The sequence below is a fragment of the Haemorhous mexicanus genome, chromosome 24 (assembly GCF_027477595.1).
Source record: "Haemorhous mexicanus isolate bHaeMex1 chromosome 24, bHaeMex1.pri, whole genome shotgun sequence".
In the NCBI taxonomy this organism is placed as follows: Eukaryota; Metazoa; Chordata; class Aves; order Passeriformes; family Fringillidae; genus Haemorhous; species Haemorhous mexicanus.
The window spans coordinates 6586293-6600457 of record NC_082364.1 but is presented as its reverse complement, the minus strand read 5'-3'; the positions used below and the strand labels follow the sequence as shown (position 1 = coordinate 6600457).

Genomic DNA, 14165 nt, shown 5'->3' with positions numbered 1-14165 from the left:
GGCAAACGTTTCACCAGGGCAGGGGCAGCAGGCTCCAGGGAATTCACAGAGTCACCAGGCTGGAAGAGAGCTCAAAGACCATCGGGTCCAACCCATCCCAACATCCCAACCAAACCCTGGCACCCCATGCCACCTCCAGGCTGTGTTAAACACCCCCAGGGATGGGCACTCCACCACCTCCCCGGGCCCTGGGAATCCCCAAAATTCCCAAAATTCCCAGAATTCACAGAATCAAAAGGTTGGAAGAGACCTTCAAGACTGAGTCCAACTCAGCCCCAACACCTCACCTAAACCCTGCCACCCAGTGCCACCTCCAGGCTTATTTTAAACACACCCAGGGATGGGGACTCCACCATTCCCATTCCCTGGGAATTCCCAAAATTCCCGGAATTCACAGAATCACAGATGACCAGGTTGGAAGAGAGCTCAAAGATCATTGAGTCCAACCCATCCCAACATCCCAACCAAACCCTGGCACCCTGTGCCACCTCCAGGCTGTGTTAAACACCCCCAGGGATGGGCACTCCACCACCTCCCCGGGCCCTGGGAATCCCCAAAATTCCCAAAATTCCCAGAATTCACAGAATCACCAGGTTGGAAGAGACCTTCAAGACTGAGTCCAACCCAGCCCCAACATCCCAACCAAACCCTGCCACCCAGTGCCACATCCAGGCTTGTTTTAAACCCACCCAGGGATGGGCACTCCACCATTCCCATTCCCTGGGAATCCCCAAAATTCCCGGAATTCACAGAATCACAGATGACCAGGTTGGAAGAGAGCTCAAAGACCATCAAGTCCAACCCATCCCAACATTCCAACCAAACCCTGGCACCCTGTGCCACCTCCAGGCTGTGTTAAACCCACCCAGGGATGGGCACTCCACCTCCCCGGGCAGACCACGAGCGAGGCAGCAAAAACCTGATTTATTTTTTCCCACTTTCCTTTCCCACGCTGACCCAAGGGCCTGCCCAACACCTGTGTGGCAGGGTGGAGCTGGCAGCTGGCACTCGGGCCCCCATGGATCCCCTCAACCTCTCGTGGTACGACGGGGACAGGAACTGGAGCAGGGCCCTGAACGCCTCGGAGGCGGCGCAGAAGCCGCACTACAACTACTACGCCATGCTGCTGGCCCTCCTCATCTTCATCATCGTCTTTGGCAACGTCCTGGTGTGCATGGCAGTGTCCAGGGAGAGAGCCCTGCAGACCACCACCAACTACCTGATCGTCAGCCTGGCCGTGGCTGACCTGCTGGTGGCCACGCTCTGCATGCCCTGGGTGGTCTACATGGAGGTAAGGGCTCCGAACTGGCTGGAGGGAGGATGGGGAGGGCTTAGCAGCCTGGAAATCAGCCTCCTGAATTCCCTCACAGGTGATTTTCATGCCCTAAATACAGGGGGTTTTGTTCCCTGAAGTGCAGGGTTTTTCGTTCCCAAAATTGCATTTTTTACTGTTCCTGAAATTGTAGCTCTCTCATTCCCAAAACTGCATTTTTTACTGTTCCTGAAATTGTAGCTCTCTCATTCCCAAAACTGCATTTTTTACTGTTCCTGAAATTGTAGCTCTCTCATTCCCAAAACTGCATTTTTTAAACTGTTCCTGAAATTGTAGCTTTTTCATCCCTGAAATTGCCATTATTTTTTCCAGGAGAAGGATGGGAGAGCAGGTAGCTTGAAACCCCACTGCTGCTCAGAGGACTAAATGACAGCCCAATTGCACCAGAAATTCAGGGTCAAGTGGGAAAGGAGCCCAATTTTGTGTTCAAAACTCCACCATGGGTATCACACTGAAACAACAGGAAATTTGTGGAGGTGGAAGGAAGGGACCCACAAGGATCATTGAATCCAGCAATCAAAAAACAAAAAGCAAAAAAAAAGCAATCAAGGCCCCGTTTCTGAAGGGCTGCAGGAAGGCAATTGTGGAAGCAGGATGGGAATCCACAGCTTTATGTCACAATATAGGGAAAAAAAACACTTTTCAGAGCTCAAACCATGCTGAGTTCACAGGCAGTTCCAGGCACTGCCCCACGGGAGGGATGGTAACACAGGGAGGAGAGCAGGGGAAGGGGGATCAGCGAGCCCAGAGAGTCCTGATGCAAAGCAAAACGAAGCCCCTGACGTGGCAGGGCTGCCGGAGAGCACGGTGCTAATTAGCAGTGGGTTAATGATTGTTTTGGTGGCACTGGAGAAGCGGAGCCTCTGCCGAAGTCATGAACCACGGGCTGGGGGAGGCAGGCGCTGCCTCTGGGGCTCCATCTCCTCTGGTCTTCCTGTTCCACCTGTTTGAAGCAGAGGCTGATGCTGGGAGAAGCTCCTGCTCCTTCAGGTCCAGCCAGAAGAATCTCTCAGACCCGTTTAATTTTAAGGCAGAAGAATAAACCACAGATGATGCAAAATTCTCTCCCTTTTCTGGGCTCAGGTGCAGGGGCTGGTGAGGAGCCTCAGCTGCCTCCATCTACCAGGTGGGACAGGTTCCTCCAGGTTCTGTGTCACAAGCTTGGCCTAAAAATCAAAATGAAACACTTGAAAAAACCCCAGTCTTGGTGCAAACAGATCTTTTACCCCCAAATTTCGGAGGTTTCCCCAGCACAAATGGAAACACCAAGAGAAAGAACTGCTGCAGTTCCCAGCTTCCCCCAAACCATGCCCGCGGGAAATCGGTTTCAAGGAGGTTTGGATGTGGCTGGAAACCTTTGCCTTTGGGCAAATTCTCCTCAAAGTTCCTGATGTAACTGTCTCTTAAGTGCTTTTTTAATCACTGAGTATTCATCTGTCACTCAGGCTTCAATGCAGTCATTCTCCCTTCTTTATGCTGCCTATGGTTATGTATATCAGAGCAGAAATAACTGAAGAATAGATATCTTATTCATTCTATTTTCAAATGCGGTAGGGCTCTATTTTTGTTAGAGGGAAATATACTTTTTTTTTCATCACATGTCAAACACAGCAGTCCGAATAATTGCTATTAAACTTAATTGGCAAAGTTCAGCTTCAACAGCAAGAGAAGTGAAGAGAAAAAAGGCTACTGGTGCCTGGAAGTGTTATCATTAGTTCTTTGTCTTTAGCACTTCGTGTGGAGTGTTAAAGGCTTTTCACTCTGAATTAAACTCATTTTGTTCACGAAAACTAAAAAAGATAAAGGTGAGGAATGCTTACCCTGATTTTTTAAATTAAGAAATGAAGGGAACTCTTGCCTGTCTGCTGCTGACCTTTGCTGGGTGTAATTGGAAAAATTGTCTGGGGAAAAAGCTGTGAGTAAAATCAGAGGTGCTTGGGAATGAAAATGGATGTTTCCCTCCTCATTCTGCCTTGAAATGCTCCAGGGAGCTGTTTAAGCCTCCTTATCTTCCCTTGTGAGCTGGAGGAGCCTTGTGCTCCCTGGTGGCACTGGAATGTGAGCCCAGGTTTGTGCTGGGGCTGCCAAACCCACAGAGAGCAGCAGGGTGGGAGCACAGCAGCCCCTTGGAAGGGGCAGAGCTCTGCCTTTGACTCAGCTCAGCCCAAACCACCCACCGGCCTCTCCACCTTTGTGCCAAACTCTCCTTTTGTGCCCCACCAGCAGCCCAGCCCCGGGGATTGCTCTCCAGCCCCAGGGATTGCTCTCCAGCCCCAGGGATTGCTCTCCAGCCCCAGGGATTGCTCTCCAGCCCCAGGGATTGCCCACTAACCTCAGGGATTGCTCTCCAGCCCCAGGGATTGCTCTCCAGCCCCAGGGATTGCTCTCTAACCTCAGGGATTGCTGACCAGCCCCAGGGATTGCTGACCAGCCCCAGGGATTGCTGACCAGCCCCAGGGATTGCCCACTAACCCAGGGATTGCTGACCACCCATCCTCTCTCTGCAGGTGGTTGGGGAGTGGCGGTTCAGCCGCATCCACTGCGATATCTTTGTCACCCTGGATGTCATGATGTGCACTGCCAGCATCCTCAACCTCTGTGCCATCAGCATTGACAGGTGAGGGCTCTGTGCCACCGGGCTGTGCCAAACCCAGGGTGGTGAGTCCCAGCCACCTCTGTGTGGTCACGTTTACCTGGGACTCAGAGCCTGGAAAACTGTGGGAGTTTTTTGAAGAGCAGCTTAGAGGATCCCGATGAGCTGTGAGCAGGGAGTTCTGTCAGGAGGCACAGAACCTCTGCTCCTGGGGGTGCAGATGGAATTGCTCTGTGCTCCATGGGTCTGGCCCTTCTCTTTGTACTCTGGGATGGTGCAGCAGGCGTTGGTGGGAAGGGTGGGAGGAGAACACCATCAGCTGGCCCAGCCTCACCCCTCCTGGTGTGGCTGCAGCCCCCCCGGCACACGTGAGCTGTGCTGGCTGGGCAGGGGCTGGGCAGTGGCAGCCCTGGCAGGGTGACAGCAGCCTGGGGGGATGTGTCCCCTGCAGGTACACGGCCGTGGCCATGCCCATGCTCTACAACACCCGCTACAGCTCCAAGCGCCGCGTCACCGTCATGATCGCCGTGGTCTGGGTGCTCTCCTTTGCCATCTCCTGCCCGCTCCTCTTTGGCCTCAACAACACAGGTGAGGGCTCTGCCACCTGCAGCTGGCTCCTGCTGTCCTCCCAGATAGCCAGGAGTAAAGATGGGATCAGGTCTGAGGTGTATTGGAAGTGTTCTCTCCCTCTGCCACCTGCAGCTGGCTCCTGCTGTCTTCCCAGACAGGCAGGAATAAAGGTGGGATCAGGTCTGAGGTGTGCTGAAGTGTTCTCTCCCTCTGCCACCCCTCACTATTTGCACGCTGATTCTGGGCCTGTTTCATCTCCAGCTGTTCCAGAGCAGGGTTTCAGGCTCACCAGAACTCAGGTGATGTAGAAGTTCACACAACACCAATCTGTGTTTGCCCACTATAAATTCAAAATCCTCCTTCTATTAAAACACACAAAAAGGAAAGCCGTGGGACAAAAACCTTCCCTGAGGCAGCAGAGAAAAGGGCTGGCAGTTCAGGCAGCAGTTTCCTGGGAATATTGGTTGGATACAGCATGGGATCAGCAGTGCTGAGCTGCAAGGCAAGGAGCAGCCAGGAGTTTTGGGGTGATGTGACTCCCTCCGGGCCGAGGGCAGCCAGCACGGTGACCCCCTGAGCGGGGACACCAACCCTGAAAGGTTTATCTCTTCCAGACGAGAAGGAGTGCATCATTGGCAACCCTGCCTTCGTGGTGTACTCCTCCATCGTGTCCTTCTACGTGCCCTTCATCGTCACGCTGCTGGTGTACGTGCAGATCTACATCGTGCTGCGGCGGCGCAGGAAGCGCGTCAGCACCAAGCGCAGCAGCCACGTGCTGGACTCGGACACGCAGGCCCCCCTGAAGGTAGCCAGCCTCACACCCTGCCCTGCCCTGCTCCCCCTGCCCTGCGCCGCCCTGCCTGGGCCAAACTCCCAAAGGTGGGTGCTGTGGTCAGTCCGGGGTCTCGGCTGCTCTCCCTGGGGTCCCAGCTGGCTGGCTGGGGCTCCTCGGGCCTGCCTGGATCTGTTCCAGCAGCAGATCTGCACCAGGAGCTGCTGCAGTGACCCCCAGCATTGCCGTGGGCTGGGCTGGGGGAGCCAAGAACAGAGGCTGCACCGTTGTGTGAGTCAGTCCTGAGGAATCACTGAATCAGCCAAGGAATGGTTTGGGTCAGGAGGGACACTGAAGCCCACGGGCAGGGACACCTTCTACCATCCCACATGGCTCCAAGCCCCATCCAGCCTGGCCTTGGACACTCCCAGGGATCCAGGGGAAGCCACAGCTGCCCTGGGCACCCTGTGCCAGGGCCTCCCCACGCTCCCAGGGAGGAACTTCTCCCTAATACCCAATCTAAACCCACTCTCCTTTAGCTCAAGGCCGTTCCCTCATGCCCCACCACTGCAAGCCCCTCTCCAGCTCTCCTGGAACCCCCCTTTAGGGTCTGTCAGGTGTCCCCAAAGCTTGGTGACAGTGCCTGGGGTGCACAGCTCCTCTCTGGGAAGGACAGCTCTGCAGGGACCAGCCTCTCTGAGGGAGCCCAGCTGGGCAGGCTGGCTGTGAATCCACTTGTCAAAGCAGGGCTCTGGCAGCACACACAGCACAGCCTGGGGCATGCTCCAGCTCCAAACCGTGCTGCCTGCAGAGGAGGCAGCCAGACAGGGACACACAAACACAGCAGAGCTCCGTGGCCTCCTTCCTCTGGTGCACAGCACAGGGGGCAGCAGCTCCATCCCTGCTCCTCCACGGCAGTTCTCCATCCACGTCTCCATCCCGCTCGGCCTGAGCCGCGCTGACGAGCTCCTGATTCATCCCTTTGTATTCCCACGTGCCTCCCTTACCAGCTTCCCTTCCCAACCCCTCTCTGCCTGTGTAACCTCTGAGCTGGTGCTTGCCCCTTAGGACAAATGCACTCATCCAGAAGACGTCAAGCTCTGCACAGTTATTGTGAAGTCCAATGGGAGCTTCCAAGTTAATAAGCGCAAAGTGGTGAGTGTTAAAGAGAAGTGGGAGCTTTCCAGAGCCTTCAGCCTTCCCCTTCTCCCTCAGGACACGAGGTTGATTTATGTAGGGTGGGAGAAAAGTAAACCTAAGAGCAAAGGTTACCATTCAATCTCAAAATTTAAATAGTCTTCCCATTCCTTGGAGTGAAGCAGGGGGTTTAAGCTCACAGAGCTCACAAAGCCAGATTAAGCTCACCGAAAGATCAGCTCTAAAAGCCATGGCATTTGAACATTTTTGTGCCTTTGCTTTCCTCCTCTTCTCTGTTATTTAAATCTTGGACCCCATTGGCTTTGTTGGGTTTTGCTTGCCGATTCCATTTTTATTTATTTGCATTCTGAAAACCTGAACAAAATCTGTAGAGAGTGGAGACAGCGTCTCCCCCATTTCTGAGCCTCTTTGTGCCAAAAAGGAGAATCCTCCAGAGCAGCTCTGTCCATCCCATCTGCCCAGAATACCCAAACACAGCACAGCCCTTTCTCCAGGCGCCACGCAGGGAGGGAGAAGAGGGACTGACTGTTCTCCAGCATCATCCAGCTTCACTCTGTAAGGAATGTTCGTTGCTCCTCTCTGTGTATTTACCTGTCATTATGTTGTGGACATTTGATTCTTGTCCAGGAGGCAGAGAGTCACATAGAAGAGATGGAAATGGAGATGGTGTCCAGTACCAGTCCCCCTGAGAAAACGGCCCTCAAACCCACAGCACCAAGTAACCACCAGTTGATTGTGCCAGTTGCTTCTAATCGGGGCAACAACTCTACCCTGCAGGCACCCCTGAGCAGCCCTGGGAAGGTGGAGAAGAATGGCCATGCCAAAGAATCCCACCACACAGCCAAGGTCTTCGAGATCCACTCCCTGCCCAACGGCAAGACGAGGAACTTGCTCAAGGCCGTGATCAGGAGGAAACTGTCCCAGCAGAAGGAGAAGAAAGCCACCCAGATGCTGGCCATCGTGCTCGGTGAGAGCGTGCCCTGGCTGCCCTGGGCTCCCTGCAGAAATCCCAGTGCCCCTGTCCCCTGCAGGCTGATTTTCCAACCCCTCCCAGAACTCATTTCCCTTCATACATTAGAGGATGGCAGGCAAAGGGCTGCCCACAGGAGGGGTTCCTCCTTCCCAGCCACACACAGCTGGCAGGGCTGCCCTAAGGGTGCCCAAAGCTGCCCCTCCCTGCACAGCTGGCAGGGCTGCCCTAAGGGTGTCCAAAGCTGCCCCTCCATGCACAGCTGGCAGGGCTGCCCTAAGGGTGTCCAAAGCTGCCCCTCCCTGCACAGCTGGCAGGACTGCAATAAGGGTGCCCAAAGCTGCCCCTCCCTGCACAGCTGGCAGGGCTGCCCCTCCATGCACAGCTGGCAGGGCTGCAGTAAGAGTGCCCAAAGCTGCCCCTCCCTGCACAGCTGGCAGGGCTGCAATAAGAGTGCCCAAAGCTGCCCCTCTTGGGGCCATCTGAGCTCCCAAAACAGGGGAGAGCTCCTGAGCTTTCTGGAGCAAAAAGAGCTCAGCAGAGCTGGCACCTCTGAAGGGCAGAGTTTCTGCTGTGTCTGGGCTCATTCCTCGAGCAGAGGAGTTCTTTAGTCCCAGGGCAGAACGCAGACCAGGACACTGAGCACACCAACACAAAGCTCATTGTTAAAACTCCCCTCCCACCACAGAGAACCTTGCTGCTCTCTCAGCCCAAGAATCCGCCCAGCTTTCAGCAATCAAAATCCTCCTCTCTCCTTTTCCCCCCCAGGTGTTTTCATCATCTGCTGGCTCCCCTTCTTCATCACTCACATCCTGAACATGCACTGCGACTGCAACATCCCGCCGGCCATGTACAGCGCCTTCACGTGGCTCGGCTACGTCAACAGCGCTGTCAACCCGATTATCTACACCACCTTCAACATCGAGTTTCGCAAGGCTTTCATGAAGATCCTCCACTGCTAAAGCCACAAACAGCGCCCGCATTTTTTTAGGAACGGAGGGGGAAGAGGAAGCGATGCCATCCATGCCGGGGAGGGGGCTGCAGCTCTTGAGCCGGGCACCTCGTGGGGGTGGAACGAGGTGGGGGGGTCTCTCACCCCGCTGGGTGACCTCTGGACCGGCCCCGAGGGCGCTTTTCAGAGCCACCCTCACACTGTGCTGGAAGTGGAAGTGCCAGAGCCGAGGCGCTCTCGCTCGGTTCTCGCCCGTGGCCACCCGGCCTGGAGCGCGCTGGACACAGGGTGGCCACGGGGCCAGCAGGAGGTAGCGCTGGGCACAACTCTCACCAAAGACAAGGCCATCCTTCCCCTGGGCAGCAGCAGCCAGCCAGGGCCTCTGCGAGCTCCGTGCAATAGCTTTGCCTTCACCGCGAGCTGACTCACCCGGTGTTTAACTGCTGAAGCCTTCAGAAATTCCATAAAAACCAACCCAAGAACTTCCAGAGGTCCCCAGGCGGGTCCAGAAGGTTCTGCCACCCACAGACCCTGCAGCAGAGTGAGCCTGCGAGCCATGGGTGGAAGGGAGAAGGGGGCATCACGTCAAACCATCGGTGTAAATAGGAATGAATAGGATGGATTTTGGAGCCCCGAGCTAAAAAGAAAAAAATAGAGGTGGAGAGAGAGAAACTCAAGGAGTGGAACCTTGTCTTGCATGGTGTACATCCAACGGGACCCCCTCACCTCCCATCAGCAACTTCTGCCCACCAGCATCTCATCTCCAGGCTCTGCCCAGGTGACAGCAGGGGAGGGGTGGCAGCGTGGTGAATGTACAGACACGAGGACACTGTGCCAGGGGAGCACCCTGAGCACGCCAGCCAGGCCAGGGCTGCTGCTTCTCACCTGAATCAGGGGCCCCAAGGAGCACCTCGGGTCTGATTTGCCTCTGTCTCTCCCCAGAGAGTGCAGAATAACATTGTGCCTAATTTAAATCAACAGTCAAGGAGATAAAACTGTGCATTTTGGAAAAAGCCAGAATAAAAACCCAAGAAAGCTCCTACCTGGACCAGCTCCTGTGTCCATGCTGGACTCTGGGAAGGTCTGGATGTTTCCAGCATCCCTTACTCTCTGCTGTCTACTTTTCCATGGATTCTAGGAATGGAAACCCCACAAGAGCATCATCTCACCACGCTGAATCTGGCACTGCCAAACCCACGCTCTACGTGCTCTTTGTACTCAGTCCACATGATATTTTGCAATATCTCTGTAAATAAAACACAGCAAGGTGAATAAAACAACGTGGAAATAGGTCTGGCTAGAAATTCCTGCAGGATGTGGAGCAGCAGAGGGTTGCAATAGCCATAAACAGGGGCAGACTCCCAGGGTGCAGTTTCCTGCTGTTTTCTAAAGGAGTAAAACCACAGTTGGGAGAGCAATAGAATCCCTTTTTTTCTCTATGCAGTTTGTGGAATATTCACTCAGTTTCTGCTTCAGATGAGGTGAAGATGTGCCAAGGTTTCCTTTAATTCCCCGGATTTCCTGTGTTGCTAGCAGAGCCCTCTCCTGTGCTGGCAGGATGCTTCCAGCTCTGATTCAGGAGGAGATTACACCAAGCAGCTCTAGCACATAATCTCACTGGTTTCTGAAAGGGAAGCAGCAGTCCCACCTTAATCCCCAGGTTTCTGTTCCAAACCTGGCATTCCTGGAACGGGCTGGAATCCAGGGCTTTGATTTTCAGCCCACAGCCTTGTGTAAGGTTTGAACCCGGCTCTTCAGAGCTAAAAACTGCAAAACTGGGAACTCCAGCTCCAGGGATCTCAGGCACACATGAGCTGCTCTTCCTTCCCCTCGGTTTTAACCAAACAAATTCACTCAGTGATGGGAATCAACTCAGACTTGTACCCCAATATCCACAGAATGGTGCAAAGGCAGGAGGTTTGGGGGAAGAAAAATAGCAACAGGCTCCTGGTCCATCTTTTAATGTACTGGCAAGCAGAAAGATCTGTTTGACTTGGGGAATGAACAGGTGAGGAGCTGAACAAAAATAGCAAATATGAGATATAGAGACAAAAAAGCTTTAGAGCATTTGGAAGTTGCCATAGGTGATGTTTGCCCCGTACTAAAGGCTGGTGTGAGCCCTCAGGATAAGTGGAATAATAATATCCCTCAGGAGAATGTGGATTATATCTTCACTTTGGGCCATAATTTTACTTTGTGTCCAGTTTTAACCCAAGGCAAATCCTCGTCTCCAGTGCTGTGTACCTCACTCCCAGATTTTTTTTTTAATCCAGAAGCAGAACCCATCTGAACCACTACCTGAAAAACTCTTCCACAATGCCATGGAGGGAAAAAGCTGCAGGAAAAGGCAGTGTCCTTCACGTGGAGCAAAACCCCAGGTGTGATTCCCAGAGCTGCAGTGCTGGCTGTGAGGAATCACCTGCAGCCCAGCCTCCATCCCCAGGACACTCTAGGCTGCTCCTTCCCAACACTCCAGGCTGAACTGTGGGAATGTGACCGTCCCCAGTGCCCTTGGGAAGGTGGCAGTGCCAGCTCTGCCCATCTCTGCAGCAGCTTTTCCTTCCCCATCACACTCCTGCACTTCCAGACAGCCAACAAAGCACTTTGAAACCCGGGACTGAGCCTTCCCCTTCTGGAGACAGCACCAAAGTCATCCTCACCCCTGCCTTCCCAAGGAGTGGGGCAGTGCCAGGAGCACGGGCAGGGTGTGCTGGCACGAGAACAGCGCTGGGGGCTCCTCAGAGCCCACCCCAAGGGACTCGGGAGCCTCTCCCACAGCTCCGAGCCTGCCAAAGCCAGACCTCTCTGTTCCTCCCACCCTGGGAAAGATTAACCCCTGCTCCCCCAAGGACCTCTGCTGGTGGGAAGGGCACTGAGCTGGTTTTTACAAACAGCTTGGCGAGAAGATTTCATTTCTTTGTTCCTCCAGACCTTCAGAGCCTTGCTCTAGCCCCTCTTTTGGGATTCATTATTTATAATTGAAGCTTTTGTTCAGCTTATTGAGTCTTCCTGGTCCTGCTTTCCCTCCCTGTGACTCCCAGCTTGCTGAAGCCCCGGGTGGGGATCTCTGCACCCCCAAACAGGTTTGAATTAAAAGCCAGTGAATTCTGCCTGCACTGTATTTGCTGCTTGCCTGCTTGCTCCCACTCCACAGAACTGTTTATCTTCCTGGCTGAAGAGTAAATGAACTCCAGTAGGTCCAACCAGCTTATCCAATCCTGCTGAAATAAAAAATAAAAAAAAGGAAAACAGGAAAAATAAAGCCACTACCTCTTGTGGTGAAAATCTCCAGTGCAACCACGGCTCCCCTGGGAGTCAGGAATGTATAAATGCCCATCACAGGTACATGTGACACCAACCAATGTCTTCATGCAGCACTGTCATTAAATAGAGACTTGCACAAGCCACCCTGATGTTGATCTGGCTGTTTTGTTCTGCTTTACTCTGGGCTCTGAGGGCTCAGGCTCCAGGGAGCCCTGGCTCTGCTGCCCAGCTCAAACACACAGAGCAGCAGCTGCCCTCACCTGGGAGTGGCCTTTTCTCTGACTTGCTTCTCAGACTTTCCTTTTTCCCCCCTCACCCCAGTCCATCCCTGAGAGCTCTGGTGTTTGCCTTGCCTGCAGCCACGAGAGTCAGACAGGAGAAAGGAGAGATGCAGGAGGGCACAGACAGAGGGGGAATGGTCTGAAATATCTCTCCTCTCCAGACAGGAGAGGGCTGGGGAGGATGGGAGGAGGGAGGGGAGGAAGGCAGAGGTGCCCAGCTGGATTCATGCTGGAGGACTTAATTATTTTCTTTTGGAATATTTCAATTTTTGCTGCACTGTTTTCTCAAGCTGCACACCCAGATTTGGTGTTTGTGCAGGTCGAGCCTCAGCCAGGCTTATCAGCACTTTAAAAATAAAGATTATTTTCTTTATATAAAAGAAGAAGAAAATAATAATACAAAGGGAATCCCTCCCACTGCTGGGAAGGAAAGCTGTCTGTCCATCTCCAAGAACTAACAAGCTAAAATTTCAGTTTAATGGCATTGCAGACCCAGAGGTTTACTCAGTTTTGAGCCAGCACAGAATAATCCCTGCCCTGAAGCCCTCAGTTTATGCAGGAACCAGACTCTCCAGAACTGCTGGGTTCAAATGAGGCTGAATTCTCCCTGTTGGATGGTTCACCTCAGTGCCACCGTGACAGAGGGAAAATGAGGAGCTCCAAGCCCCTTCCCCTCCCAAACACAGCAGAATAAATGATATTTTCAGATCAAACAGGACACACCAGGCTGTTTTCAGCCAGTCTGGCCTGAGCCTGGCAGGATCAAAGGCAGCTGCTCTGAGGTTCACCCTCGCAGCCAAATTTCATTTCTAAGCCTGTGGACAAAAGGCATTCACAGCACCCAAGAGAGATAAAAGGAATGATCTGCCCATCTCCTGGGGCTCCTGAGTGAGTCCTGCTGCTCCAGGTGAGCCCTGACACATCCCTGGGTGTGCTTTGTTCTGCACACCCAAGGAAAAAAAAAAATCCAGAAAACCAGTTACTCTTGTTAAATTAACTCCCTGTCTTTAATCAAAGCTTCTTTTAATAACTCCAACTGCTCCCTCAAGTCTTTCTGACATACCAGCCTGTCTGCTTCATAAAGAGCTTTTGACTCACAAATAACAACTTTCTTCACCAAAGAAAGAGCGATCACAGTGGACTAAACATAATTACGGCGTCATGAATAATTAACAGGCCTACAAATGCCTTTAAAGAGACTTCAGAAGCAAAGCAAAACCCTTTTAAAGGAGAGGAAAACATCGTGCCTCCCCAAGCTGCCATGCTGGGCCCGGGAAGAAGGAGAGGGCTGATGAGAGTGAGTGAGCACATTTACCCCGAGCAGCTCTGCCTCCCTGCTGCCATCCTCCCTGGCACGCAATCAGCCCTGATGAGCCTGCCAGGGGCACTGCACCCCCGGCCCAGCTGCAGCACCGCTGCCAGCCTCGGGGAAGGGAGGGGACAGCAGGGCTTTGTCCTTGCCCTCCTGAAAAGCAATTCTCCTGGTTTTATCCGAGCCCCTACCTGCCAGGGAGATGGTGGCACATGGAGAAAAGCAGTTTTTGGTGGTTTTACCCCAGCCCCTACCTGCCAGGGAGGTGGTGGCACACGGAGAAAAGCAGTTTTTGGTGGTTTTACCCCAGCCCCTGCCTGCCAGGGAGATGATGGCACATGGAGAAAAGCAGTTTTTGGTGGTTTTACCCCAGCCCCTGCCTGCCAGGGAGATGGTGGCACACGGAGAAAAGCAGTTTTTGGTGGTTTTACCCCAGCCCCTGCCTGCCAGGGAGGTGATGGCACACGGAGAAAAGCAGTTTTTGGTGGTTTTACCCCAGCCCCTACCTGCCAGGGAGGTGATAGCACACGGAGAAAAGCAGTTTTTGGTGGTTTTGCCCCAGCCCAAGCCTGCCAGGGAGATGGTGGCACACAGAGAAAAGCAGTTTTTGGTGGTTTTACCTGAGCCCAAGCCTGCCAGGGAGATGATGGCACATGGAGAAAAGCAGTTTTTGGTGGTTTTACCCCAGCCCAAGCCTGCCAGGGAGGTGATGGCACATGGAGAAAAGCAGTTTTTGGTGGTTTTACCCGAGCCCCTGCCTGCCAGGGAGGTGATAGCACACGGAGAAAAGCAGTTTTTGGTGGTTTTACCCCAGCCCCTGCCTGCCAGGGGAGGTGGTGGCACACAGCAGGGGCACGAGGGGTGGCACAGCAGCAGAACAGGCACCCAGTGCAGGGGGAGCTGGGGAAAATGGCTCTGCAGGGGGATGGGGCTCAGCTGCTGCCCCTGCTCTGGGCAGGC

At 53.6% G+C, this 14165-nt stretch overlaps 1 protein-coding gene across 1 annotated transcript in view; it reads left to right on the top strand.

Annotated features, from left to right (window-relative positions):
- Positions 1–11753, top strand: part of DRD2 (dopamine receptor D2) — a 32080-nt gene extending 20327 nt beyond the window's left edge. The window contains exons 2-8 of the mRNA XM_059867246.1: positions 963–1291; positions 3841–3950; positions 4378–4514; positions 5111–5301; positions 6337–6423; positions 7054–7393; positions 8165–11753. Of these exons, the coding sequence (XP_059723229.1) occupies positions 1019–1291; positions 3841–3950; positions 4378–4514; positions 5111–5301; positions 6337–6423; positions 7054–7393; positions 8165–8358 (1332 nt within the window). The 5' untranslated portion in view covers positions 963–1018 and the 3' untranslated portion in view covers positions 8359–11753. The remainder of the gene's footprint in view (positions 1–962; positions 1292–3840; positions 3951–4377; positions 4515–5110; positions 5302–6336; positions 6424–7053; positions 7394–8164) is intronic.
- Positions 11754–14165: the final 2412 nt, after the last annotated feature.